General features: G+C 54.2%; 1 protein-coding gene across 1 annotated transcript; it reads left to right on the top strand.

Annotated features, from left to right (window-relative positions):
• Window positions 1–38: 38 nt before the first annotated feature.
• Window positions 39–23472, top strand: LOC109282542 (inositol 1,4,5-triphosphate receptor associated 2-like). Its single transcript, XM_059717271.1, has 16 exons — window positions 39–143; window positions 4021–4076; window positions 10350–10411; window positions 11320–11393; window positions 11925–11988; window positions 13245–13320; window positions 13874–13901; window positions 15485–15625; window positions 16328–16459; window positions 17229–17376; window positions 18125–18174; window positions 18796–18846; window positions 19015–19097; window positions 19221–19358; window positions 19511–19633; window positions 23187–23472. Exons 2-16 carry the CDS (start codon window positions 4066–4068, stop codon window positions 23344–23346), a joined length of 1341 nt encoding a protein of 446 aa, XP_059573254.1. The 5' UTR covers window positions 39–143; window positions 4021–4065; the 3' UTR covers window positions 23347–23472.
• Window positions 23473–27467: the final 3995 nt, after the last annotated feature.

Here is a 27467-nt window from a genome sequence, read left to right as displayed (position 1 = left end):
GCTTCGAGAGCAGAAGAATGTCCCACTGGGCATAGCGCTGCGGCAGGCAGCTCTCGTCTCCCCTGCTCCCCTCTCCTCTCCCCCGGCCACGTCCCCGAAGCCGTGGGAGGCACAGCCCAGCACACCCTCGTTCCTGCTCAAAGGTAAGAGGAGGGGGCAGGCTGGGTTGCGCACTCCTTGCTGAGGGCTGCCTGGGGCTGGGGGTTGTGCGTGGGGTGCAGCAGGGTGTTTGGAGGTAGTTGGCATCTCTGCCGTGCCCCCAGGGCTGGCTTTGCACCTCCAGGTTGTCCCAGCTTCAGAGAAGGGGCACACGCATCTGCTCAAGGCTAGCTGTTGGCAGGAGAGATTGGGCAGCCAGGTGTGGTGCTCAATGGGACCCCTGATCCCCCTCCATCTCAGGGGGCCTGGCCCTGCCCCCTCTCCCCAACCTTGCCGAAGCTGGTGGGTGAGGCCTCATCATACCAAGGATGCTAGAGTCTGCGGCGGGGTGCAGCCCACGACAGCACTGCTGGCACGCATCCCGGAAGAGCCTGGCCGAAGCCTGCCGCTGTTGTGCTTGGAGGAGCCAGCAAGCCTGCAGGAACCTAGAGCCTGAGAGACCCTGACAGCCAGGATGATTGGGGCAGTCCTTGCTCCTCTCCCCTGCCTCTGGGGGGATTGTGGCAGGGCAGCTCCAATCCCTGCTCCGTGCAGGTCTGCCCCAGCACAAAGAGGAGACCGTGGTGGGCAGAGCATCGCGTAGACCTGCATGGAGCTCGCTGCGCAGGGCAGGGATCGGAGCTGGCAGAGTGGAGTAAGGAACGAGGCCTGGGTGTTAGGCAGCGTTTGCGATGCAGGAGGAATCAGGGCTGGGGTCAAGGGCCCAGTCTCACAGGGGTCCGGGGATGCTAATGGTTGCAGGGCTTTGGCCCACGCTTCTGTCGGCATCTCCCTAAGTGACCTTCTAGTCTCTGTCCGGAGCTCCATCAGCCTGGATGGAGAGGCCCTGTGTAAGCCCCCTGAGGGGAGTGTGGGTCCTGGCCTGCTGCTGGCAGTCGAGGTGCTGCTAAAAGCCCCATGTTGGTGGCCCCGATGGGGTTAGTGGCACCCGCAGCGTGTGGCGGGTGCTTGGGCAGAGAGGGAAACAATTCTGGCCTCGCTTTCCCTTCCAGTTGTTGCAGACTCTGCTGCTGGCCTTGGTTCTCTATCTGCTCCTGGGTTCAGCTAGAGGTCTATGGGCTTCTTTCCAGCCATGGCAAAGCCCTGAATCCCCGAGGCAACAACGATCACCCTCTCTGGCAAGGATAAGCCCTGCCCGCTTGTTCTGTTTCGGGTGCTGGCTCCTCTTTCCTGGAGGGGAGCTCTGCCCGTCTGTGGCATTGGCACCTCTCTGCATTTCTCTCTTGCCTCCAGGGCTGTGCAGCACCCCATGAGCTCCAGGGAGAGACCTGGTGTCCCTCTGCAACACTCCTTGTCCTTCTCCTCTTTCTTTAGCTCTCCTTCTGGGTCCACGGACATCCTCTTGACAGCCTGGATTACCAGGGTCCCGGCAGGCACATCCTTCTGCCCCCACCAAGAGCTGTCTGTTGATGCTTATGGCAAGATCACATGGGTAAATACCCGGTGAGGCATTCAGTTGGGTCATTTAATTGATAAATACCTGCATGGCAGGGGTTGGCCTTTTTAACCGAGGTGTTACTTGCATCTTGTGCCTCAGTTTTCTTATCTCTAAAATGGGACTCACGATAGAAACGTCCTTTGCAAGCACTTCCTTCGCAAGCACTACTCGTTTAAAATATCACAAGAACTGTGTATTCTTGCTATTTTTGCTGAGATCATGAGTGCTCCAGGACCAGGATCGTTTGTTTGTCTTGTGCTTGTACAGAGCCAAGCACAGCGGCACCCTAGATGCTCTGTCATTGCAAATAATCCAGAAGAAGAGGAATTGGTCACGGATGCATTTCTGAGCATCATATTTGATCCTGTGAGCTTTGCTTTCCTCTCTCCTGTGTTCAAGGTGCCCAGCCACACTTGCCAGCCTTCTCACACAGCTAGAACCAAAATGTTCCCTGGCCTTGTCTGCACTAGGGATGCTGTGCTGCGTTCTTCACCACTGCCAGTGCTGGCTCACCTTTGTCCCTGAGGATTGCATTGGGATCCTCGGTCTAGAACTAGGTGATAGCATTTAGGATCTGATCGGGACCAGCTCCTATGGGAGGGGTTAGGGATTTCATCGCTTTTCCAATCTGGTCATGGAGCCATCTTGCGCTGGACTTCAGCTGGGGACAAGATTAGGACTGTGGTGTCTCAGAGGCCGGTGGCAACCCATTGCGTTGCTAATGCTGCTGAACCTAAGCTGATGTTAGCAGCTGTGAGGAGTTTTTGCACAGGCAGCTCTGTCCTGCAAGCTGTAAGCCAGTTCTTGCTATCTGAAGTATCCACAACTGCCCTGCATTTGCATTTTCACAGACCTGCATCTTGCATATTGGCTTCTATTCCACCCTGGAGAACACAACACCAACAGACTCTCCCTATGCCCAAAGTAGGGTGTTTGTGCCTGAAAGCTGGCAAAGAACAATTTTTCCAACTGTTTAATTAGTCTAATAAAAGAGATCACATCTACCCAAAGAACCTTGTCTGCCTGTGTCCTCAGACCAGCACAACCAGCAACACCTCTGCCCTGTTCACTCTCACCTCCTTCCAAGTCTCATCTGTCCCACTCTCCACCTTGCTTTGATCTCTGCTTCCCTCCATCTCCATCTGATTGACTGTTTTATTCTTTGATTATAACTCCCAACAGTCCTGAATGAATATGGCTTATGTGAAAGTTGCTGTGTATCATCCCTTGTCTTTTACTAGGTCTGGTGTTATATGTTGGGCCCTTTTTGCTCTTTAAATCATTGTGTAATAGGTTTCCTTAAATAGTACATCCAATCTACTTTATACCAGGGATATCGTGCGTGTGTTTATTTTAGCACTGGCAGCATGCTTGGAGAGCTACAACACTCACAAATCAAGCAGGTCCTTGACCTAGAATACAACACAGTCATACACATACATGCATCTCTTCTGCATGAAGGCTCTTCTGTGTGGCCCCAGCTACAGGACTGGAGCCTTAGCTTCAGTCCTGTTTGCCATTAGCAGGATCACTCGCGTGGTAAGATTTAAAGAGCTGCCTTAATGCATAATTATAACTCTGCATGGCCCTTATCTACTAGTTTTCATGTGTAGAGGAAATTGCTTTATAGACAGGACAGAATCATTAGCCTAAATTTGCAGGAGGCACCAAGAGATTTAATAATTGATTAGCACCTATATGCTAATTCCCATCCCTGGCCCTTGGTGCTCTTTGTGAAGACAAGCAAGTGGCTTTCTATGATGATCCACAGCACTGTTAACAGAGGTATAACCTCGTTACAAAGGAAATGATGCCAAGTGTAATCTGATAAATACGGGGCCTGTATCTTCTTACTTGTTCTCGGGCATCCTTCTGAGTCCATGCTTCCTTGCTTTGGTCTGCTCTGACTGCAAAGGCACCCATCAGGATTGTATAACCCAAGCCCCAGCCAGGCTTCTTCCAGCAGCTAGATATTGTTTGATCCTAATGTAAGGGGCTCATGGGTCCAGTTGGGTGATGATGAGGACAGGCCCCACCTGTTAGAGGCAGAGCATCTGCATTTCATGCCAAGGTCCAGTCCAGAGCAAAGCAAAGTCCATTGGACCCTTTTTGGCTGGTGTCAAGGGACTTGGGATGTGTATTCAAGGTGATTGCAAGGACAAAAGCCATATTTGACACCTACTCTCAGACCTGAGAGAGAGCCCAGTGCAGGTACTGCCTTTGCTATGGGCTTGGTGTGATTTTGAAGATTTGCTGGGCAGGTGGGTGGACGGGACTGTGCAGCTCAGATCCTAGCTGCCCTTGCCAAGGGATTTACGTCATGTTTGAAAGTGTCCGGATCTGTAACGAATGGAGCTTGCAGCCCTAAACGTCTGTGAATCTGTGTGAGATTGCAAGCCAGCGTCTCTCTCCTTCCTCCACAGGTGTCACCAGCGGAAGAGGGGCCGGGAGCCTGCTGCCTTCAGCTCATGCCACCCAGGTAAGGAGGGGGGAAATGCCTGTGCTTGATCCCTGTGTCCACATCAACACTGAGTATAGCAGCTGCCATCCGAGAGGGGCTTGGGGTTTGCTGGGCAGCATAGGAGCCATATCACAAAGGGATGAGGGGGGAGAGAAGAGACCCAATAGTTTGCGCTTGGTTTTGCTCCCTATTGCGGCTGCCTTGGCTCCCTGTCCCTGTGCCGCCACTCTCCCCCAGTTCCCTCTTTGGATTTGGTTCTGCTCCTTGTCATGGTCACGGTGGACTGCACCCGAGGCTCGCCTGGTTCTGCATCTTGGACCTGACAGTGACCAGCCCCAGATGCTTTGGGCACGGGTACAAGGGACCCTGCAGGAGGCTGGAGAGAGGATAATTTGCTCCCAAGGGAAATCTCCCTAATCACTGAAGAGTGGCTTAAACCCTGCTGGCATGAGGTGTAACAACCCCGCTAACATTTTCTAGTGTGAAAATAACTTCCTGTGACCAGGAGCTCCACAGCCCGTCTGCACCTTGTATGGAAATCTTTCTTGTAATTTGTTTTGAAGTTTCTGCCTTTAAACTCCCTTTGGTTCTCGTGTTATGAAATTGGGAGGAGAGAGGCCTCAGTCTATCTTCACCAGCTCGTTTGTTATTCTATAAGATTTTATTGTCCTCTCTCTTTCTTTTTTTCTGCTTTTTAAAGGATCAGCCCAGGCTTTTCAGTACCTCTTGCTGTGAGAGCTTTTCTAGGCCCTTGATCATTTCTCTGACACCCTCTTGTCCCCCAAGATCCTTTCTGGGTAAGGGATGACCAGTCCCACATGCTGCACTCCATGTGAACGTGCATCACTGATTCATACAAAGCTGTATAACAGTCTCCATCCTGTTTCTTGGGCACCGTTGCTTTTTGACCATAACTTCACGCTGAGCAAGAACTACAGTGGTGATGTCTACAGTGACACCCAGGTCCTTTCCCTAAATCAACCCCATCAACTCAGTGCCCTGCAAGACATCTGGGTAGCTTGAACTTTTCCCTTTGTTGTGCATTATTTTGCATTTATCAACTCTGAACATCGCTTGCGCTTGTGGTGCCAGTTCGTTCAGCTCAGTTAGGCTTCTCTGCAGGTTCTTTATGCTCCTCGCTGGGTTTGCTTCATCTGAGCCAGCATTCCTCAACCTGTGGGTCGTGACCCAAAAGTGGGTCGCAAGAAGATATCCAAAGGGTTGCGAACAGACTTTTGAAAAGTGGATTGCTCTTTAAAGGAGAAAAACGTGGGAAACCGTGGCTTTTCCCTCTCAGGCTTGCCAAGGTCCAGCCTGCAAGGGGCTGCTTGGGGCCCCCCTGTGCCCCACCACCCCTCACCCAAGGGGGCTGGGGCTTGGGGGTGGGGGGCACTGGTCGGGACTGCCCACTGATGTTTACAAATGGGTCTTGGTACAAAAAAGATTACGACCCACTGGTCGAAACAACTCTGTGCCCTCAGCAAACTTTGCTGCATTTCTGCTCATCCCTTTTTTCCAGATCATTGTGTTAGGGTTAAGTGCTCAGGGCAAGAGGTTACCACGGGGGGCTCAGGACTATTGTGTAATCCTGAGCCCCCCATAGTAACCTCTTGCCCTGAGCAGTTAACCCTAATGGCTCTCTTCCTTCCTGAGCATGTTTTGCCTCTCCTCTTACCACTACATTTCCTTAATAGCTTTTTTGTGAGGGCCCTTGTGTGAGCCGGTTGTGCCTCCTGCCAGTGCAGGTCACAGCCACCCATCTTTCAGGGGTCAGATGACAGGTCTTTTATCTGGAGTGCTCCTTTGACACAAAACCACTCTACCCGCTACATTTAGTGGAGGAGATTGAAAGAAAATAACCTTGTCCTTTCAGTTCTTCAGCTTCTTTCAGGAGCAACAATCTCTTTTATCTTCCCCTTCTTTCTCAGCCAGGGCTCCCAGCTGGGAATCCACCCAGGGGTCTGATTCCCCCCACCTGCTCCTCATTGCCAAACAGACCTTTCTGTGTCTTCAAAGGGACTCTGCCCTGTCACACCTTGTCAAAGGCCTCTCCAAAGTTTAAATACACTCTCCTCCAACTGCTCTTTTGATGCAGTAAAAGCACTCTGATAGCCTAGAGAGATGAGATTTTCCTTTGCAGTGAAGGTGTTCATACCAGCTCATATTCTTCCAGCTGTTTATCACCCTATTTTTTTTATTCTAGTTTCATCTAATCTCACACTTTTCACAACTCACCCCTCTCTGATCACAGGGCATCCACCTTCTTGGCCAGTCTTCTGCCAATGGTCCTGTGCCCCCTCGGAGATCATCTCCCCCTTCCCCAGCAGTGCGATGCCCATCACACTGGCGTAGTTATTTTAAAAAGCCAGCAGATGGAAAAGTGGAGCCGCTTCAATGGGCCGATTACATGGCTGCAGTGGAATGCTATTAACAATATTGATAATATTACAATCCCGGAAAGGCTGTTGGTTCCCTTCCAGCCAACACGGATGAGCACTGTCCTCACCATGTAGCCTTGCTACCTCTTTGCTTCTACACTTGCTCATCTATCCATATCCGTACGTTATCTATCCCTGTACATGACATCTTTCTATCTGCCCAACTGCCCACTGCTCCAAGTATCTATTTATCACCCTGCTTATCTGTCCATGTTCAGACTCATGCATTGACCATGCCTTTTGTGTGCCTGTCCCCATGATATCTAGGCCAGTGGTTTGCAACCTGTGGTCCACAGACCCCTGGGGGGTCTGCAGACCATGTCTAAGGGATCCACAAAAGATGACTATGATCAATCAAAAGTATGTGATTACCCACGCTATCCACACCTCCATTCAAAATTTTCAGAGGAGGTCTGCAAATGAAAAAAGGTTGAAAATCACTGATCTAGGTTCTTACTTATGGAAGTTGCATCTCCTTCTCAGTGCAGAATTAACTGCCAATGCCATTAGATAGCTCCTGGTCAGCGAGGCTTAGGCTGGAGTCATGTGCTTCATTTTCCCCTGTATCTAGGCAGGGAAGGGAAAGTGCTAAGTCAACAGTTTCAGTGGCTGTAGTAGGCTGTAGGCATCTATCATTGGCTCTGACAGACACTGCTAGAGGGAAGAGCTGGTTTACAGGTAAAATCCTAGAGGGCAGCTGGGTGGCTCAGGCAGCTGGCAGTGGGGTGCAGCAGCAGAGAGGTCTGCACCGACAGTGCAAATCCAGCTCTGCTAAGTAGAAATGGAAAGTTGGGTGATGGATGGTCAGGCTGGTGGGTCTCAGTGCTGAGAAGGGACATGTTTCACTGCCAAACCCACCACTGCACTAGACACTCGAAAGAGCATAAGAACTGCCGTTTACTTGCCCAGACCATAGCTCTGTTTTGCCCAGGCTTCTGTCGCAGGGAGAGTGAACTGGGACAGACCAGGGTTTTTTCCCTTGTTCTCACTTGCAGCCTCCAGCATTTAAGGTCTAGGAAGTGCTGATTCAAACTCTGACTCCTTCCTCCCTTTGTTGCAGTCTCAGCCGAAAGGAGACTGAGCTCGCTTCCTAGCCAAAGGTTCAAACATGCGGGCAAAGTGGTGTGTTGGGAGCTTGTTGTGTTGTGTGTGTGATGGACAGGGGAAGCCAGTCTCCAGGCTATTGATGAGAATCAGATTTATCGCTTAACAATGACCGGACCTGTATTATTGTTACGATGGAGTGACAAAATCAGGCATAGTAGCAGTGACTTGGGACACATGCAGTGCCTCCCATCAGATGAACCCAAAGCATCCCCCAGCCATTCTTTAGTTAATAGGTACCACCTCTCTGATAGAGTGCTATCATCACCCCCAGTGTATCAGTGGGGAAACTGAGGCACATAGCAAGTAAGTGGCTAACGGCAGCCATGGTTTAAAGGAGCCCAAATTGTCCGTGACAGCCAGAAGATCTCTACTGAATCTTCCCGGCAGGAGTCTGGCAGGTGATTTCAGTTCAGGAGTTAGAAAAAGGGATACTGAGATGGGGGCTGTGCTGTAGGGAAGCTGCTGTCAGCTCTGCCTTATCGCGGTCTTCCTCCCCTCTGCCTTTGCAATAAATTCCACATTTTCTTTCTTTCGTAACTGCTTGAAACAAGCCAGCAAAGCAGCAGCCTCCCAAATAAAACCACCCTCGCTGCCGCCTTCCCTGCGGACGCCTCTGCACCGAGCAGAGGCACTGGGAGTCGTTGCTGGGTGAGAAACAGCTTTAAAAATATAACACTGGAGAGGCGTTCTCCCTCTGGCAAGCATGGGGCTATGGCGGAGGTGCCTGTGTCCATAGACTTCCAAGCACCAGCCAAGGGAGACAGCAGCCTAGTAGAGAGGGGAACTGAGGCACAGGGTATGTCTTGCCCCAGGTCACCCAGTGAGGGAGTGAGCAACGTGGGGAGTCCTGTGTGGCAGCCCTGCATCTGAACTGCTCAGACCCCTGCAGCTTGGAGCTGCTCTGTAATAACTCATCACTACTGAACGAAGGCTTATACTGTGTGGTGGCAGGCTATCAGATGTGTCCTCTAAGACTGGTTGAGTTTATAGTGAGCTGGGAGGACCAAAAAGCAAGCAGGGAAAAGGAAAGCTCAGGGCAGCATACCCCTTGGCAAACACTTGAGGATTATTATTGGGCAATGGCAGAAACATTGGCTAAGGGCACTGTAGCTTGATTGCCTGAGTCTACCAGACTGATTTTTATTACGAATGACCAAAGCAAGGGGACAAGGGGAGAGCTATAGTATGGTTTAAAATGGGCTGATGCTGACTTGCAAGAAAGAGAGGTGGAACCGGACTGAGACGCAGGACTGTATGCGAGGGGCAGGCGGGTCTCCGATGAAACGAAGCCTGCCACAATCCTCTATGTGCGATGCTAAACCTTTAGTTTAGAGGGACGTGCGTGTAGACTGTTTGGTGGTTTTCAGTTCTGTTTCTCTAAATGCTTTGCTCTTACTGGGAAAGGAAAAAGTGCTTTCTTAAAGAGGCCTCTGTAGGTCCTGTGCATACGAAGAGCTTGGGTGCTGCTCTGACCCTGTTTGGACCCACAGCTTGCAGTAGCCCCGGGGCTGGGCTGGAGGATGGGAGAACTGTGACTCTCCAGCCCGGGAGGGAGACTGTCTTGAGGCTTGAGGCCTGGTTTGTTCCCTTAAAGACCAGGAAAGGGGTAAAGGTGCAGCCAGCTCTGTAGCCCTGTCTCCCACTGCTTTAATCCAGCACCAAGAGCAGAATCTGCTAACCATTGACTTGGGCCACAAGACGATGCTCCCTGCTTCAGCCACATTCAAGATCCATGTTTCCTGCTCTGACCAGTAGACAATACTGATGGCTCAAGTTGTAGCACTTTGCCCAAGTTTCCTCCTGCTACAGTCCTGTCCCCGACAACCCTCTTGCAGCTGCGGCCTCCTCTCGCTGGCTGCAAGGGACGGCTGGGAAATGCCTAGGGTGGTAAGTGCGGGTTATGTAGGATTCCCTTGTGGATGCTGCCTATTATACCATGTCGGCAGCTTTCCAAGAGGCATTGTGTGCATCTCAGCACTGTGCGTGTGCGAGACTTGATCTCCAGTGTATTGGCACATCAGTCTTTATTTGGCTGAGCAGGGCTGTCACTCAGGTTGTTATGAACCTCCTTGGGTTCTTCTTCTCCAACCCCCCAGCCAAGGAGGACTTGGATGTTTAGGAAATGAGAACACGCACAGAAACAGCCCGGGGCGAGCTGCTTGCCGTGAGGCAGGATCCCCGTCAGGTGGCACTCTTGCTCCATCGCCAGCGGGTTGTTTTCATGCCTGCCCAGAGGAGGCTGGCGCTCCTGCTGCCAGGGGATGCGAGGTCCATTTGGCAGCTGGGTGAAATGTAATGAATACAAACATCACCGTGGGCCGGTGACTCATTCCTTTTTGGAAATGGCTTTGGAGAGCGCCTCGGTGCCCAGCTTCCTGGGGAGGGAGAGGTCATAAGCAAGGACTCCACAGCATCAGCTGCCTCCCGCCTGGTCCGGCAGGGATAAAAGGGTGGCATCGAAAGGGTAAGGGCGACTTAACACATGCCAGGTGAGTGGCATTGGAGGCGCAGGCTGTAGAGGGGTGCTGGGGCCAGTGGGGAAGAGGCAGTGGAGCCTGGAAGCATCCCTGTGTGGTGCGTGGGCTCGTGGTGCAGGATAAGGTTATTATGGGGGTGCTTCTGGTCCTGGGCTTTGGTCTGTGGGTCAGGCCCAGCAAAGGGGCTATGCTGTCGCTGGCTCTTTATAGGCTGGTCTCTTTAGAGGAGTTTCTTGTTCCTTAACCTGGGCTCCTGTCCTTCCTTTCAGCAAGCAGAAACTGAAGCAGCAGCAGGTAGAGCTGGCCAGACTCATGGCATCTCCCAACTCAGGTAACGGAGCAGCCGTGGGGCTGAGAGGATGGCAGTAGGGTGGGGGCAAAGGGAGCTAGGGTAAGCTATGCAGTGTCCCCTGGTTCTGCCAAGCATGTGTCTGCCTTCCCCTTCCCCACCGGGAAGCCAGAGGCTCAGCCGTTGCCCGGCTGGATGCCAGTCTTGGCAAGCTGGGTGTTTAACCCAGATGGACATCTGGACCTATCCATGCTTAGGCTGTTCCCAGTGCCCCCTTTGCTGGGGTCCAGTGTCTCAGTAGGAAGTCTACCCTCAGAAGCAGGAAAGGCTGCATCCCTTTACCTCTCTTCTCATCGGTAAGGTCCTCTTTGCTTCGTCTGCAGCGGGCGCACAGGCTAGTTTCTGCCTCCCCTTGCCAGCTGCAGGCTCTGCCATGCAACCGTTCAGCCCTGCACAGCAGCTGGCACTTCCATGAGTCTTCTCTGAGGCTCAGCCCGTGCTCCTCTCACCAGCAGGAGAAGTACTGGAGGACCTGATTTTGGGAGAGGGTCTTTTCCTGGTGTTGCAGAGGCATGACCTGGTGCAATCTGGGGTGTGTGGTACCCAACCAGTATCTACTGATGTGTCTCATGCTGGGCTGGGCTGGGCTTCGCACAGCCACTTGCTCTCTATCTTGTAATATTAATACTAATAATCAATGCACAAAAGTTAGATTTCTCATGCTGCCTTCACCTCCAAGGACCCAGAGCGCATTAGCAGCTATTGCTGGAGGAGACGGCTTTCCCTCCGTGTTTGGTGCCCACGCCTTTCGGAGGTTTATGCAGATCCCTGCTGGCTTTTGGCATTGGGTTTAGCAGGAAAGATGCTGCTCATGTTCCCCCTTTAACTCATTACAGACCAAAAGGAACTCCTCCAAGCTCCAACGGGCCTTTCTTCTGCCTTCTTTCTAGGCCTGACAAGCAACTTGCAGGGCTACTCTGGAAGGGTTGTGGCCATGAGGGGGCAGAGCCTGGAGAACAATGAGGTGAGATGGTGGGGATGAGGTGGGCAGTTGTAGCATCGGGAGGGGCTTTACCTACCTGTGCATCCCCTGCGTCTCCCCCATTGATGTGCTTTTTCGGGTAGGTTCTTAGTTTAATTCCCTCCGATAGGAAGGAGCCCCGCTGTCAGGTCTCCTGCCCCCCACCCCATCCCTACGTGGAGCCGGTGGCGCATTCAGGTGTCTTCCTGCAGTGCTGCCTATAGCACCTCCTGCCAGGGGATTCAGAGAGGCAGGCAGGCACTGCTCCTGGCTACCCCATTCCCCAAGAGCCAGGTTTTCTGCCCTGCTCCTACACCACCACCAGCTGGGAGAGTCTGGGAGTTGGTGTAGCGGTCCCTTTGGCCTCTTCATAGAGACTATCACTGGCCCAGCTTTGCCCTCTTGCAGCCAGCCCTGCAAGCGTGGGGCCAGGGGCTGCATTCTTCACTGACCTGGTGGGGGTGGGGGGTGTTTGCCCTGCCCCATGGTGTTAAGACCCATTTTTCTCTGCTGTCATGTCCTGTGCGAGGCCAGGTGGATGGGGCTGGCAGAAGGGAGCTGGCGGTGCAGGCCGGGGACAGCGGGGAGAGCGATGAAGGTTGGTGAGTGAGTCTCAGGCTATGGAGCTGCCATCCACACCTCTCCCTGGCCTCCTGCCTCTTGCTCCATCTCTTCTTTCTGTTCCCTGCTCCCCTCCACCTGTCTGTCTTCTCCTCGTTCTTCTATTTTCTCCTTCCTCCCCTGCTTCACTCTTCTTTCTCCCTCCCAGCCCCCTCCCTCTCTGCAGGCCAGAGGAAGAGCAGCAGTGGGGAAGGTATCCCCAGCTTTTCAGGCTGCTGGAAGCAGCTTCTTGCATTGTGCCCTGGAACAAAGGGGCCGACTGACATCCTCTGCGGTAGAAGGGGGCTGTGACCCTGCCCTTCCAGCCAACCCAACCTGCCATCTTTAAGGCAGGGGCATCGGTTCACTTAAAGGTCCCATGGGGGAGAAGACCATGCTCTCAAGCCCATCTCCTCTCACCCACCCCACTGCCTTCTCCGTGAGCAGGAGCAGGAGGGTGTTTCACGATGCCTCTTGGGGCACAGTAAGATGGTGTTTCTGGGGAAGCCTTTGAGGCTTCTCACATGACCCAGTCCTACCCCCAAACACTGATGGTGCTTTCAACCAAGAGATAGGTCTTGGGTCTTGAGTCACTTCCTTGTGGGTTGGTCTCTTCAGCATCTCTGTTGCGTTTCTGCCTGGGCCTGCCAGTTCACTGGTACCCCCGCTGCCCCTAAGTCAGCAACAGTGGTGGGGCAGGACCCAAGGATGTTTCAAGAGGGCTCCCTGGTCAGGAGCCAGGCCTCTGCAGATACAGCTGGATTAGCCTAGTCTAGGCCAGGTTAGGATTGGCACAGCAGAGCATTATTCTTCTAGGTCCAGAGTGATTTCCCCTGGGGGCTCTGTGGTCTGTCCTTATGATACAAGTAGATGGGCCCTTCTCCACTGGCCTGTGCCATGCACCGGTACATTGCCCCCACCCCGTCTACCTTGGGTACTTTTATGCCCGTGTCACTGAAGTATCATAGCAGCTCACAGTGGTCAGTGTGTTTGTCCCCTGGGAGGTAGAAAGGGCATCTTACAGCTTGGGAAGTGAGGCCTGAAGTGACTTGCCTGAGGTCACACAGAAAGGGGGAGTAGAAGAAGGAACTGGACCCAGCTTTCGCAGGTTCCCATGCTAGTGCCCTCACCCCTGTGGCCCTTAGTATTAGAGAGAAGACATCTGCCTCCGTGGAGGCAGCTGGGAGGTGTCTGATCCCCTCTGTCCATCTCCTCTCTTGTCTCTCTGGATGAATGATCGCCCTTTCTCCCCAGATCCTGACCCAGCTGAGGACCTGCTGGTGACCTCTGCGACAGAGCTGTCTGTGCTGGAGAGACTGGGTTTGCACAGGTAGGGTCTCCAGCCATGGCCTGACCCCGCTTCTCCTCCTACCAAAGTGCAGGGATTAGACACTGCTGCTTGATCAAGGAGCTTGGAGATTTAAATGGTTGGCAGCAAAGGTGACAGGGCTGGACTGTGCGTGGAGCCAGGGCAAGTGCCTCAGGGGAGTAGCTGAGGAGGTCAGGGGTTACAGACCCCTCACCCTCCATCGCTGGTTCAGATCCAGCTCCGGGGCCTCATACCCTTCCTACTTATATCCCGCAGCAGAAAGAGATGGGCCCTATCCTGGCAATGACTGAAAGATGCCCCCATTTCAGGGCTGCCTGGGGACTGGGAGAGATGAGTTTGGCTCTCTCTGGTTCCCAGCGGATGGGTGTTGTTGCCTCTCTCAGCTCCCCCCACCATTGGCACTGACTGCTAGAGCTCCCTGGAGAGCCCTAGGTGCCATTGCTGAGGCCTTGGGAATTGGCTGCAGTCGGGCACTTGGTTCTGCCCCGTGCTCTGCATTCCCTGCCCTGAGTTGCCTCCCTTGCTTACAACTGTCCGTGTTCTTCCTTCGCAGAGTGGCTTTGACTGAGCAGGACGTGGAGGTGAGCACTGCCCTCATCCTATCCTTCCAGCAGCTTGTAGTGAGAGGGACTCATGGATGCACCCATGGATTCGTGTCTCCTTCCTCCTTCCCCTGCAAAACTCCATGCAGAGGCTTCAGACACCAGTGCTGCAAGATGTATTTGGTGCCCAAGGCAAAATGTATCTGGTCGCTGGCCCCTCTTTAGTGTGGTGTTCAGATCTGTGGATGGTGATACTGGAGTCCTGCAGCAGATGGGCTAACCCAGAGTCCTCTTGTGACACCTCCAGCTGGGTCAGCACCAGCTCAGATGCTGTCTGTGTGCTACCTGGTACAGTTATCCAGGGTTTTGGCACAGAGGGACAGGGGCTTTCTCCTCTAGGTGGTCACTTCCCACAGTTAGTTGTTACCCTCTGAAAGTGGCTTGAGTTCCTTCCTGACAGGAGTTTCTGTTGTGCAGCACAGGGTCCCAGGGACAGGTGTCTGGGTCCCCAAACTGCAGCCGCAGCCTACACAACAAAGGGCTGAATGGGCCATATGTGACCAGTGAGGAAACTGAGGCACGGAGTGGTGAAGTAACTTGCCTGCTGTCCTCCTGTGAATCAGTGGCAGAGCAAGAATAGGAGCCAGAAGTCCAAACTCCTGGCCTTGTGCTTTCAGCAAGAACCGTCCACCCCCTTTTCACGACCCCCTGCTGACTCCCTTCCGCCCCGGCAGTTTCTGTTGCATGCGCACATCCCTCGCATCCCCACCTAGAAACCAGGGGCATCCCCTGCACAGCGAAGTGATGCCTCTGGGCGTGTGATGCAGCGCTTGTTCATTCTGCAGTGTGCTTGGAGGCTTGCAAAAGGAGTCTTTAAATCAGCAGGAGATGAGAGCCCTCGTAATAGTAATAATGGGCTTCCCAGGGCCAGGGCTGACACAGGGGTTTTGCTTGCCAGTCGGCAGTTGCCGGGCATCTGTTGAGGAGGAGGCCTGTCTGGCCGACTCCTGGTGCCCACAGATGAGGGGCACTGAACCCTCTGATAGCCGCTAAACACCAGTTGCCCTAACTCAGCTGGATGCCCCTTTATTGCCCTGATTTAGTTGGTGAGGCCTTTATCTCCCCCTCTTCCCCATCCCACTTCCTTCCAGCAGCCCCCAGGGACCCAGCTGACTGGGTTGGAGCCCCAAAGTCTTCTGCTGGTGCCACTTCAGCTGGGGTCTGGTGAGGGGGCATGGCAGTGAAGGAAGGGCCCGAGTCTCCTCATTTCACTGTGTGTAGAACAGGAACTAAACCAGCGTGAGGCTAGTGTGGGCCCCAAGTCAGCCATGTACAGGACAGGGGTGGCTCCCTCTACTTACCATTGCCTGCAGGTGGGGAAGCCCCCTCGGTGAGAGCACGGGGCAGGGATGAAAGCAATACTGACCCAGGGAAGCTCTGCAAGGCCCAATATCTCTCTCCATCCCCACCACCCCGAGTTGCTGGGACAGCCATGCAGCCGGCTGGGCAGAGCTGGGAGTGGCGGCATCTTCTGTGCTTTGTGACTGGTGTCCCTGCTAGATGCTTTTTTCCAGGTGTCCTTGGGGGGCTGCGGTGACCCCGTCTGTCCTTTCCCTTTGCAGGCAGCATTTGCACACTTGGCCTTAGCTTTCCGCTGCGACATGTTCACGCTGCGCCGGCGGGTGCAGGTGGAGGAGCGGGCGCGCGACGTGGCGGAGGAGAACATCCAGCAGGAGCTGGAGCAGTGCCGGGTGGCTGTGCAGGTTGGTAGGACTGGCCAGAGGAGGTTCCCCAGGGCACAGCACGCTCTGTGGGGAGTCCAGAGCCCCGTTGATGGCTTGGCTTCCTGCTGAGAGCAGGGGGTGAGGTTGGGTTTTAGATCCCAGCCCTTCAGGCCTGTCTCCCAAGTAAGGAACGGGCAGAAGCACGATGATGTACTGCCAGAGTGAGTGGGCAGACGCCCTTGGCCATGGCAGGGCTTCCCTGTCTCTGTGCGCTCTGGCTCATTGCTCTTTGCCTACAACTGCAGCCATGTCCTGGGGCCCTGGGAGTTCCCTCCTACCCAGGAGCTGCCTTGCTTTCGGTTCTGGTGCTGGAAGCCCAGGGTTTTTGCTTCAAGGCCGTTGGTCTGAATCCAGCCATGTGGGCAGCACCCCAGCACCATCCCTTTCACTGGCATTTCAGTGGCCTGCGTGAAACAAGGGACCCTATTCTGCCCCTGCCCAGACTGGCTCTCCTCTGGGATAGGCTTTTCATCTGGCCTCATCCAGCATCGCCAAGCGAGTGTCAGCATCTGGCTGGCTAGTGCTTCTTACACCAGTGTGGGCATCTCCTTGGCTGAATTCTTCCTAGCTCTGGGTCCATTACAGTCCTGTTGGGGGCACTGGTGGGGGAGCATGGAGCAGCCACCCAAGGGGATTGGGCTGAGTGGAGGTAATGCTGGGCCTCCCGCCCCCTCCCCGCAGAAGCTGGGTCTCTCATGTCTAGACCCCAAGCGCAAGGAGGTGGTGGAGCAGTTGCAGCTCAGCCTGACGGTGCTGGCGGGGACCATCGAGCGGGCCATGGGTGCGGCGGAGAAGCTTGGAGCCGTCCATCAGGTTGGTCCATAGGGGCACAGACCCCTGCACGGGGGCACTGGAGCCTCAGGGTGGGAGGGGGCTGCTGCCCTGTGGCGGGTGGTGGAAACCCCATCAGGTGGGGACCAGTGCTACTTTGCCCTGGAGGATTAATCTGAGGCCTGATGGGTCTTTCTCATCCCTTTCTCCACCCAATATACTATGCTGCTGGGGGACAATGCCGCAGCCCAAGAGGACCCATTGCTTTGGTGGGCTCCATGGGCCCCTGTCCTCACCAGCCAACATGCCGGTCCACCAAGCCTCCTAGCAGCAGCTCCAGCTCCTTGTCTACTAGTGGTGTCCCTGCCACCCCTCTGTCCAGCTAGCTTCCCTCCTGTCCCCTGTCCCTGCTGCCACCTGGACCCTTGTATTCCTGCCACTTACTCCTGGGCCTGGTTAACCTGCCCTATGGAGATGCTCAAGTCTTCTAAGTACAAATGCAGCCAGGGGCGTACGTGTCGGGTGAGGTGACAGACTTGGGCTCAGGGTTGTCTTATCCCGTGTGTGAGAGGAGGGAGAGCAAGCACTTTCTGGAGGTCTTTGGATTGTTTGATCGAAGCCCCTTTGGGCTGGGCTGCTTGCTTCAAAAGGGTCTGCTTCTGCTGCCATTAGCCATGGCAAGTGGTGGATCCTTACATGATCCCAGACACCATGGTGGGCACAGTGTAAGCACCTGAGTAGGACAGAGGGGAACCCTGCCTGTGCCCCCAGTGTGACACCCCCCCACACACATATGTTTTCTCTGTGGCAGGAGGCACGGATGAGCCGGGCGACGGACGTGATGGTGCAGCACGTGGAGAACCTGAAGAGGCATCACTTGCGGGAGCACACGGAGCTGGAGGAGATGAAGCGGCTGATCCAGCAGAACTCCCGCAACAGGCAGCTGGCCGAGAACAGGGGTGAGGTGGGCGCAGCAGCTGGGGGTGCGGAGATGTGGAAGTGGCCCGGCACTCAGCAGGTGCGGTGATCAGAAAGCAGGGTTGGGAGTCACCACGGCTGGATCCTGTCTCTGGCTCCATTACTGGGAAGCCTGGGGCAGGGTCCTGAACTGTGTGTAAGGCCTGTGAGTTGGCTCCAGCCCTGGAGACACGTTAAAGTCCAGGGGATTTGCTTGTCCTTGTCCCCATCCAGTGACTCCAAGGGTGTGGCTGTGAGGGGGCTGTAGTCAGGGCATAAATGCCATGGGGAAATTTTGGAGCAGACTTGCTCTGCCCACAGGTGCTGGTGATGCCCTCCCTGCAGCAAGGGCATAGCTGGGAATGCAGAGAGTGGTGTGTGCACTCCAGGATGCCTGTTTCAAGGCACAGATGTGTCTCTGAGGGTCTTTGGTCCTGCTCCCCATGCCATGACCCAGGAGACCTTAGGGGTTTCCCAGCTGAGCTGCCATTTTCTTCGCTAGATACCTGAGCTATGATGGTCAAAGCAACTGGGCTTATGGGACGCCTGCCCAGTCTTGTCCTCTGCTCCAGCTATGCTGAGCCTCTGATGTGCACAGTGAGGGCAGGGCTCGGGGAAGGGCTGTGCAGCCTGGGCAACAAAGCAACAGGCTGGGCTGGATGGCTGGGAGGGGGGCAGTAAGGGGCTGGTTGCTCTGGGTGTGAGAAGTCAGTCCCTACATAGAGCAATCCCCTCTCCTTGTTCCCTCAGATGATGCAGAGCAGAGGCTGAGGCATCCCCTGATGAGGACGTTCCAGCAGGTGAGGGAGAGCCGGCCCCTTTCCCAGCTGTGTAGCCCAACCCTGCATCCACCAAGCCTTGCTAGACCATAGTCCTCAGGCAGGTCCTCTGCATTGCAGGGTCAGGGAGCAAGAGGCAGAGGGACTTAGCCCCAGAGGAGGCTGCATTTAGTGTCAGTTCGAATACAGCAGCGATTTCCCTGCAGCCCACAAGGTAGGGGACGGGGTGGGGGAGCTGGCAGGCACTGGGTCAGGTCCATCGTGGGGTCCGAGCGGGGCTGTCACAGGCCCCTGGTGAAATCCGAGATTCCCGGCACATGGGCCGCTGGGGGGGTGAGGCAGCAGGGACTTCCAGGCCTTGGTCTTCATATCCTCTCCGGTAGAGAGAGAGCTTTGCCCCCTTGTTGCACCAGAAAATCTTGTTAATGCCCCATCTAGAGCCCAGGGAAGGCTCTTCCGGCCCCATGGCACTGGTGTGAGCAGCATCCCACCCCATGCTACAGCATGCAGGGCAGAGGTGAGGGGTGAGAGGCAGGGCAGGAGGATGGCAGGGCCCTCATAGACTATGGGCAAGGAGTGAAAAGCTGGGAGCAGTGGGGAGAGGGGCTCTGCTCTCACCAAGTGTCCTCCTTTGTGTCCCAGGTGTCGGCTCGCCGCAGAGTCAGCATTGCTGTCATCCCCAAGCAGCTGCTGGTAAGGAATGCAGTCAGACACATGGCACAGGTGCACGGTGTGTCTGTGTCTTGTACAGCCCCCACACTGGTTCCTGGGCTCTGCTACATGAGCACACAGTGCTCTGGGCACCGGGTTTCTCTCCTGCTCTTTTGTTTCACTCATGCCCTCCCTTGGTTTTGTCTGCAGCACGTTCAAAGCCAAGAAAATGGGCAAGCACCCAAGGATGAGGCAGGGAAGCTGGCAGGGGAGAGCACCCTGAGTGCAGAGAGGTAACGTGACCCTCCCACAGAGCCCCGGGGAGATGGAAAGGATGGACCCCGCCACTCCACCGTGGGGAAGGGAGGCAAAGGCACATCAGCTCGGGGTATGACTGCTTCCTTTCTGCTGTGCAGGCAACACTGCTGCCTCCAGGAGGACTCCACCGATGAGTGCTTCATCCTGCACGTCAGCCCCTCCAGCTCCTTACATCAAAGCCTGCAGGGCACGGGCAGCGCTCAGCCCCAGGGGGCAGAAGCCCCCTGTGCAGAAGGGTAAGGATGTATTGAGTGCTCCATTGGGCTGCACCCCCGGGGCCAGCTGGGGCAGGTGCAGGTTTCCCCATATCAGACAGTACTGCTCATCCAGGGTGCTTAGGGCAGGGGGCACTGCTGTTGACAGGTCCCTGCTGCATCTTCCTCCCCAGGAGTGAGCCCGAGCTGCGGAGAAGGAGAAGTGCTGGCAAGAGCATGAAGCAGGAGCCCAGCAAGGAGTCGGACAGTGGGGGGCTGAGCGAGGAGAGCGAGGAGCTGGAGCAGCTCAGTCTGATGTGAGCTAACTGCCTCGTCCTCACCTGGGCTGTGTTGGAGCCCAGAGCCTTCATGGGTGACATGTGCTCCAGCCCCTTCCCTCATAGGCAGCCACCTCTGGGCAGGAGTGCAGCTGCTGGTGGCTAGTTGCACAGCAGCATGTGTTGAGGAAGGGAACGTGGTATCGCTTGGAAGCTGGAGAATCCAGTTATCCAGTGGCCAGATCAAGGCCAGCAAGGCTAGCCCATGCATGGCTCCGGCATGCTCATTTCTGTAGCCAACAGCACCCATGGGAGAGATGGAGCTGGTGCACATCTGGCTACCTTTGCTTCATTGAACCCTGCAGCGTCCATCTCCTCCCCAGGCTCTTACATGCCTTATCCCAGGTCTACAGGGTTTCATAGATTTCATAGATTTCATAGACATTAGGGCTGGAAGGGACCTTGGAAGATCATTGAGTCCAGCCCCCCGCCCAAAGGGCAGGACGTCAGCTGGGGTCATAGGATCCCAGCAAGATAAGCATCCAGTTTGCTCTTGAAGGTGTTCAATGAAGGCGCTTGAACCACCTCCGGCGGCAGGCTGTTCCAGACCTTGGGGGGTTCGGACAGTAAAGAAATTCTTCCTTATGTCCAGCCTGAAACGATCCTGTAGTAGTTTGTGACCATTTGTCCTCGTCATCCCTTGGGGCGCTCTGGTGAACAAACGTTCCCCTAGATACTGGTGGTCACCCCTGATAAACTTGTAGGTGGCCATCAGATCACCCCTGAGCCTGCGCTTTTCCAGGCTAAAGAGCCCCAGGGCTCTCAGCCTGTCATCGTAGGGTCTGCTTCCCTGACCCCTGATCATGCGCGTGGCTCTTCTCTGGACTCTCTCAAGCTTCTCCACATCCTTTTTGAATTGTGGAGCCCAAAACTGGACGCAGTACTCCAGCTGCAGCCTCACTAAGGCCGAGTACAGGGGGAGAATGACGTCCCGGGATTTGCTTGAGAAGCATCTATGGATGCAAGCCAGCGTTTTGGTCGCTTTACTAGCCGCAGCATCGCATTGCAGGCTCATGTTCATCTTGTGGTCAATGATGACCCCCAAGTCTCTTTCTTCCATAGTGCTAACCAACATAGCACTGCCGAGCCTATAAGGATGCTGTGGGTTTTTCTTCCCAAGGTGGAGAACCTTGCATTTATCGGCGTTGAACACCATCAGATTCTCATCCGCCCACTTGCTGAGCCTGTCCAGGTCAGCCTGGATTGCCCGCCTGTCTTCTGGCGTGGATGCTTTGCCCCAAAGTTTGGTGTCATCGGCGAACTTGGCCAGTCCGCTTCTGACTCCAGTGTCCACATCATTAATGAAGATGTTGAACAGTATGGGTCCAAGGACAGAGCCCTGGGGGACCCCACTGGTCACAGGACACCACGATGAGTGACTTCCATCAATTACTACCCTCTGGGTCCGACCCCGGAGCCAATTTTCCAGCCAGTGGATCGTGGGGGACCCAAGGCGACAATTGGCCAGTTTCTCCAAGAGACGATCATGGGACACCAGATCGAAGGCTTTTTTGAAGTCAAGATATATGACATCAATCTCATCTCCCTTGTCCAGGTGATAGGTCACCTGGTCGTAGAAGGAAATGAGATTGGTCAAGCAAGACCTACCTGCAACAAACCCGTGCTGGCTATCCCTTAAGATGTTGGCGTCCGCCAGTCCATTAAGGATGGCCTCCTTAATAAACTTTTCTAAGATCTTCCCCAGGATAGGAGTCAGGCTGATGGGCCTATAGTTAGCCGGATCCACTTTCCTCCCTTTCTTGAAGATAGGCACCACGTTGGCCTTCTTCCAGTCTTCGGGCACTACACCAGAGCGCCAAGAGTTTTCAAAGATCCGCGCTAGAGGCTGGGCTATGATGCTCGCCAGCTCCTTGAGTACCCTGGGGTGAAGATTGTCAGGGCCGGCTGACTTGAAGGTATCCAGCTTCTCAAGATGTTCCTTCACAAAGTCAGCATTAATGGAGGGCAGGGGATCACCCTCACCCGGACTTCCCGGCCCTGTAGCGGGCACGGGCGTCCCATGGGGCTGATGAAAGACGATGCAAAGTACCTATTTAATAGGTTGGCTTTTTCCTGGGCGTCAGTTGCCCCATCTGGTTCAGCAGGGGTCCAACGTTGCCCCTGCTTTTCCTCCGGCTCCCCACATATCTGAAAAAGGACTTTTTATTGTCCTTGATGCTCAAAGCTAGCTGGAGTTCAGTTGCAGCCTTGGCTTTCCTGGTCTGCTCCCTACAGGACCGGACCAGTGCAGAATAATCCTCCTTGGAGGTGACTCCCATCCTCCATCCTTTGTAGGCCTTTCTTTTTAGCCTCAGGAGGTCTGCTAGGTCCCTGGAGAGCCAGGGGGGCTGCTGTGCCCTCTTGCTGCCTTTCCTCCGAGATGGAATAGACTTAGTTTGTGCATTGAGGATCGCTCCCTTGAGAAGCAACCACTCTTCTTGAACTCCCCTCTCCCTGCGGTCACAGTCCCTTAGGGCCTCACTGACAAGCCTCCTGAGCTTGTCAAAGTCGGCTTTCCTGAAGTCAAGGACTTGCGTGTTGCTGACCGACTTGCCAGCTTTTCGGCGGATGGTGAAGGTGATCAGCTTGTGGTCGCTGTCACCCAGCTTTCCATCGATCACTAGGTCGCCGACTAGGTCCTCCCCAGTAGCCAGCACCAGGTCGAGCAGCGTTTTGCCTCTCGTTGGCCCATAGACTTCTTGAGTCAGGTAGAGGTCATCCACGCACGAGAGGAAGCTCTGCGACCGCTCAGATTTTGCTGAGCGATCCTCCCACGAGATGTCTGGGTAATTGAAGTCACCCATGACAACCATGGTCCTGGAGCAAGCTGCCTCAGCCAGTTCCTGGGCAAACTCCTGGTCTAGCTCAGGACTTTGGGTGGGAGGTCTGTAATAGACTCCCACCATTGTGTCCCCATTGTGGGTTGTTGGTTGTAGCCGTGTTGGTCTAAGGACATAGGCAGGCAAGGTTCTTTGGGTAGAGATATCACATTATCCCAGGTCTCGCATCTCTCTGGCATAGTTTAAAGCTCCTTGGGACAGGGACCCTGTTTTTAAAGAGCCGGGTAGACTCCTGGTGATGCATTGACCAGGGAGGCAGGAAGCTCTGTCAGAGCTTGGGCTCTGTTTAAGCTCTGGGAGGCAGTGTATACAGCCACTGTAGCAGGGCGAGATGGAGCAAAGACTTATGGGTTCTTTTCCTGGCTCTGCCTCAGTTTGCCCATCTATATAACAGGTCTGTTATCACCTGCCAGACCTGCTGTAAAGCACTGTAGGCAGCCTGCTGTGAGATGCTAGAAGGAATCAGAAGGGACAGGAGAGCTTTCTTTTCATTGGCATCTCTCATTTACATTGAGTTTAGGTGTTACTTTGAACATGAGGAGGGGGAGGCTGACAGGGTCAGTTTAAATGCCATGCAGAAACTAGCTCCTTTTCTGTGCCCTTTCTAGTCTCTGGGTATTTCACTCCAGGAAGGAGGATCAAGACAGCTGCTCTATTTCAGTCGATGAATCTCTTACCTTTCTTCTTGACAGGTCCAAAGGGTCCAAGAAGGAGCTTTGCAGGCTGTGGATCTGTCTGCCCCAGTACTACTGGGTTTTCATCTGGCTGCTTTTCCTGGGGATTGCATGCCTGGTTCTGATCCGGATTCTGGAGCTGCAGAAGCAACAGCAGGCAGTGAGCCCCAAATCCTAGCACAAAGGAGCAGGAGGAGTCTAGGACGAAAGCAACACGTGTCAGACTTGGCACTGCCAGTGCCCCTTCCCTGCTTAATTTAAAAAAAAAAAAATAAATAAAAATAGCAGTAAAAGAGGGGGGTTTGATCTTGCAGGGAAACAGCTGCTGTGTATAGGCTCTGAGTCTTGGCTGTATCGGGCGTACTGCAGGAAAAGGACCTGGTCGTCCCCAGAAAGCAACAGGGTACATCATACCAACTAGAGCGGGGACCATCCGTGTCACGAGACTCAGTTCTCAGCACAGTCCTAGGTGCGATGCAGCGGGGTCCCTTTTGCTGTGAGTGGATAAAAGCAAATGGGGGGGTGTTAGCACGTGCATTATGGGGTTGGGGATCTGTGCCTTCTCTCCCTTCTTTGCTGTCTGTGGGCTCAGTGCTGCTGCAGTGGCTTAGACCTTTTCTTTTCCCACGGGTACAGAGGCACGGCTCTCTTTTCCCGGCAGATGGTGCTGCTGCCTTCATCTGTGCTGCCTGCACGTGGCTCAGCAGAGCAGCAAAGGGACAAGGCCAGGGAACAGACTCATTTCCTCCCTGTTTTCCAGGGAGAGAGGAAGTGGAGGTCTCCTCTAAGCCAGGAGACTCCTCAGAGGGGAAGAAGGAACCCAACACACCGCCTGCGGCGACAGGAAGACGCTTTAACAAACAGCGCCAATGCTTCATCACACCACTGCGGGGCTGTTACTTCCTGCTAGGCAGAGCTGCTTCTTTTGAAGGATGTAGGCTCAGGTCTGATTTGTGAAATGACCCCTTTTCGATAGAAGTAGGAAACACAAAGCAGGGCTGGTTCTGGGTTAATGTAGTCGGATGCTTTTTGAATTGCGCCTCTGTTGAAATGGAACAAAAGCTGTTCCAGGAACACCTTCCCCCCCCAAGTCCATGCCTGCTCTGGGCACTGAGCGAATGGGTTGGCTCAATGTTATTTCTATAACAGCCGTGGATGTGGCAGGTGCTTCATACCTGGTGAAGCAGGCCCCCTCCCCTGCCTGAAGGAGCTGACAGGCCAGCAATTACTGGCATAGGACTAAGAGGGGTATTTTAGAAGACCTAGCACTGAATTTGCCAGGAAATGCTCACACGTGGTCAATCCCAGGCCTGGCACTACAGACTCATCCCCTGTACTTTGCTTGCTGTGTCATGGGTGTGGTAAGGAAGAAGAAATCCCAGGTCAGCAGATCTCCAGGCAGTTTCCCAAGTGCTCAAGCGACTGTCCACACCTGCTGGAGATCAGACCCGTCTGCTCCATGTGCGGTAGCTGCTGGCTGGGGGACGGTGTCGTGTGCTTGTCTGGAAGGGTTCACGGGGTGAGCTTTTTCCATTTGCTGTCAGTCTTTTGTTTCTCGCACGTTATTTACCTTTCCGAAGGATGTGCTGAAAGGATCTGTCCCTGGGGACTAGCATAGGCACAGCTGACTTATGTACAAACACCATACACCTTCTTCCCAAGGACGGCCCAAACCAACTGGCAGGCAAGGAAAAACCTCCCTTCTCACCCTACTTGGCCCAAAGGTGCGTTTGTACAACTCTCAGCCTACAATTGCAGGTGTTCCCAGAGGGGCCTTATGAGAAGCTGGCCAGGGAGGGACCCAGGGACTTGATGTCTTCTGCTTTCCATGGGGAAAAGTCATGTCTCTCATTAAATCTTAATGACCATAAGGAGGTGATGATTAAAAATATTTCAGGGTAATATAAACAGTTTGCAAATGGAGGGGGCTATTTCCTGAAACTCCAGGGAGCCTGAACTAGCTGCAGCTTAATTTAGTCTTGGCTTTTACTCCCTTGTCTGTTGCCTCTGACCCTAGACTGGTAAGATGTTCAGGGCAGGCGCTGTCTCTTTTCTTTCTGAGTGTGTACAACGCAGTGGGGACCTGGCCTTTCTACGCACTGTGAAAAGACGAATAAAATAATCATGAATGAAGGCGAGACAGAAGCTAACATGGTGGGATTTGATAACAGTCTGCAAATGTAACTGGGTTGTTAGAAAAAGAATGGCAATCAATTGTTCTCTTGCGTCCACAGGGGACAGGACAAGATCTAATGGGCTGAAATTGCAGCCAGGGTGGGTTTAGGTTGGATATTAGGAAGAATGTTCTACCTCGGGGTGGTTGAGCGCTGGAAGAGGTAACCTACAGGGCTGGGAATCTGTCACTGGAACAGGTTACACAAACGCTTGTCTGGGATGGTTTAGATGCCTTAAAACCCGGGACGGGACTGGATGGCTTCTTGTGTTTTTTTTCCCCAGCCCTGTTTTTCTATGATAGTACAGGAGATGATGGGATTGTGGAACTGAAGAGCAAAGATGGGGAAAATCAGTGGATAGAGCAGTGGCCTGGGAGCCAGGAAGCCTGAGTGCTGTAACTGCTTGCTGGCGGCACGAGCTTGAACAAGTTGCTATATATCTCTGAGTCGCTCTTGTTCTCCCAGCCTTCAACTCCATCCTGAACAGGAGATGTTTGAGGCCCCAGGGATAGTTTGACCTCGAATAAAGCCTCACAGCACTCCCGTAAATACGGCAATAATAAAGAGGGATGGGAGGAAGACTGGAGATGGCTCTAGGCACAGCAGGGAGCATCCAAGAAGGCAAGAACCCTGGAATAAGAGAGGGGAAGGAAATGGTTAGGGGGATTTGTGACAGAGGGGATGGGTGTGTGTGGGGGGGGTGGAGGGGCAAGATGCCTGAAGGTCTCTGATCTCTAATAACACCATATCCTGGAGCCATGGTGGCTGTTAGACTCTGGCCCAGCTCCAGAGGGTGTGTGGGCTCCTGGAGTGACTCACTTGGGCGATGTAAGCAGTACCCTGTACATCAGCCAGCGTGACCCTGAGTCACCCCGTCCACCTCCCGTCTGGCTGGCCGTGCACCATTACACAGTTCCTAAGTCAGGACCCCCCTTCCCCACTCTGATTCAGCAGTGTGGGCTGTCTAAGGGCTCCAGCCGGCTGATCCCATCAGGGTCAGCAGAGCTGATCCAGGCCCTGCAGCTGTGGGGAGAGAGGTTTGAGGGATCCATAAAGAGCCGTCTTCCACGGACTCTGAGAAAGTGGGGCTGGAAGGGACCACAGGAAATTGTGGAGTCCAGCCCCTGTGCCCAGAGCATCCCGGAGCGCTGTCTGGCCAACCTGCCCTTACCACAGCAGATTGCACAACCTCCCTGGCGCGTCTGATCTGGTGTTTCGCTTTCCTAATGATTCGAAAGCTTTTCCTGTTATCCCTCTGAAACCTTTGCTGCAAAATAGACCCATTCTCCTTGTCGCTTCCCAGTGGTCATGGGGGAACAATTGATTGCTGTTCTCTTTAGAGCAACCGTCTATGTACTGGAGGCTCCCCCAGTCTTCTCTTTTCTAGGCCAAACAAGCCCAGTTTCTTCACCCTTCCCTCCAAGTTTTCTAAGCCTTTTTCTATTTTCTTCCCCTCCCTTCGGCTCTATTGACATCTTCTGTAAAGGGTGGCACCAAGGACGGCCTTCCTGCTGGGGCCTCAGCTGTGCTGGACAGAGCAGAGCAATCCCCTTGTGTGACTTGCCCACAGCAGTTCTGGTAAAGCATCCCTGAAGGAGGTTTGCCTTTGGGGGACTTAGACACGATGGGCCCCCACGTTCAAGCACAAAGGGAAGGTCCGAAATACAGAGCACAGCCAGCAGGGAAGGATAAGTGAGGCTGGGCAACAAGGTGGTAGGCTTCCAGGGTCCTGCCTGCCTTGCTTGCCTCTCTTGGGTGATGGCTGCCACGGGCAGAGGGGTCCTTGGAGGGGAGGGAGGGTTCTGCTGTGTGTAAAAGCCCACGTAGACCTGAAGGTGGTGGCAAGCCACTGGTTTTCGGATGGGAGCCGGAGCCCCACACAGCATTGTCCTGATGCTTTTCATGGTCCGTGTGTCTGGTGTAGGTGGACTCCTGGCTTCTCCTGTGTCCTTTACCACAGAGCTCCCTGCCTCCTCTGGGGTGGGGGAGCACGGGTGCTTTGTGCCAGCTGAGCTGGGAATTTCTGCCACTGTGTGTGTGTGTGTGTGTGTGTGTGTGCATATACATGTGTGTACGTGCATATCTTTGTGTGTGCATGTACATGTTTGTGCACATATATGTGTGC

Source organism: Alligator mississippiensis, chromosome 14, assembly GCF_030867095.1.
Source record: "Alligator mississippiensis isolate rAllMis1 chromosome 14, rAllMis1, whole genome shotgun sequence".
Taxonomy (NCBI): Eukaryota; Metazoa; Chordata; order Crocodylia; family Alligatoridae; genus Alligator; species Alligator mississippiensis.
The sequence above is the reverse complement of the archived record's forward strand: the minus strand, read 5'-3'. Positions and strand labels throughout refer to the sequence as shown.

Bases quoted from the DNA above. Each gene is read 5' to 3' on its own strand.
- LOC109282542 (XM_059717271.1), top strand. The intron at 13,902-15,484 runs GTGAGCACTGCC...TTCCCTTTGCAG, and splicing joins TGACTGAGCAGGACGTGGAG to GCAGCATTTGCACACTTGGC. The intron at 17,377-18,124 runs GTGAGGTGGGCG...TTGTTCCCTCAG, and splicing joins GCAGCTGGCCGAGAACAGGG to ATGATGCAGAGCAGAGGCTG.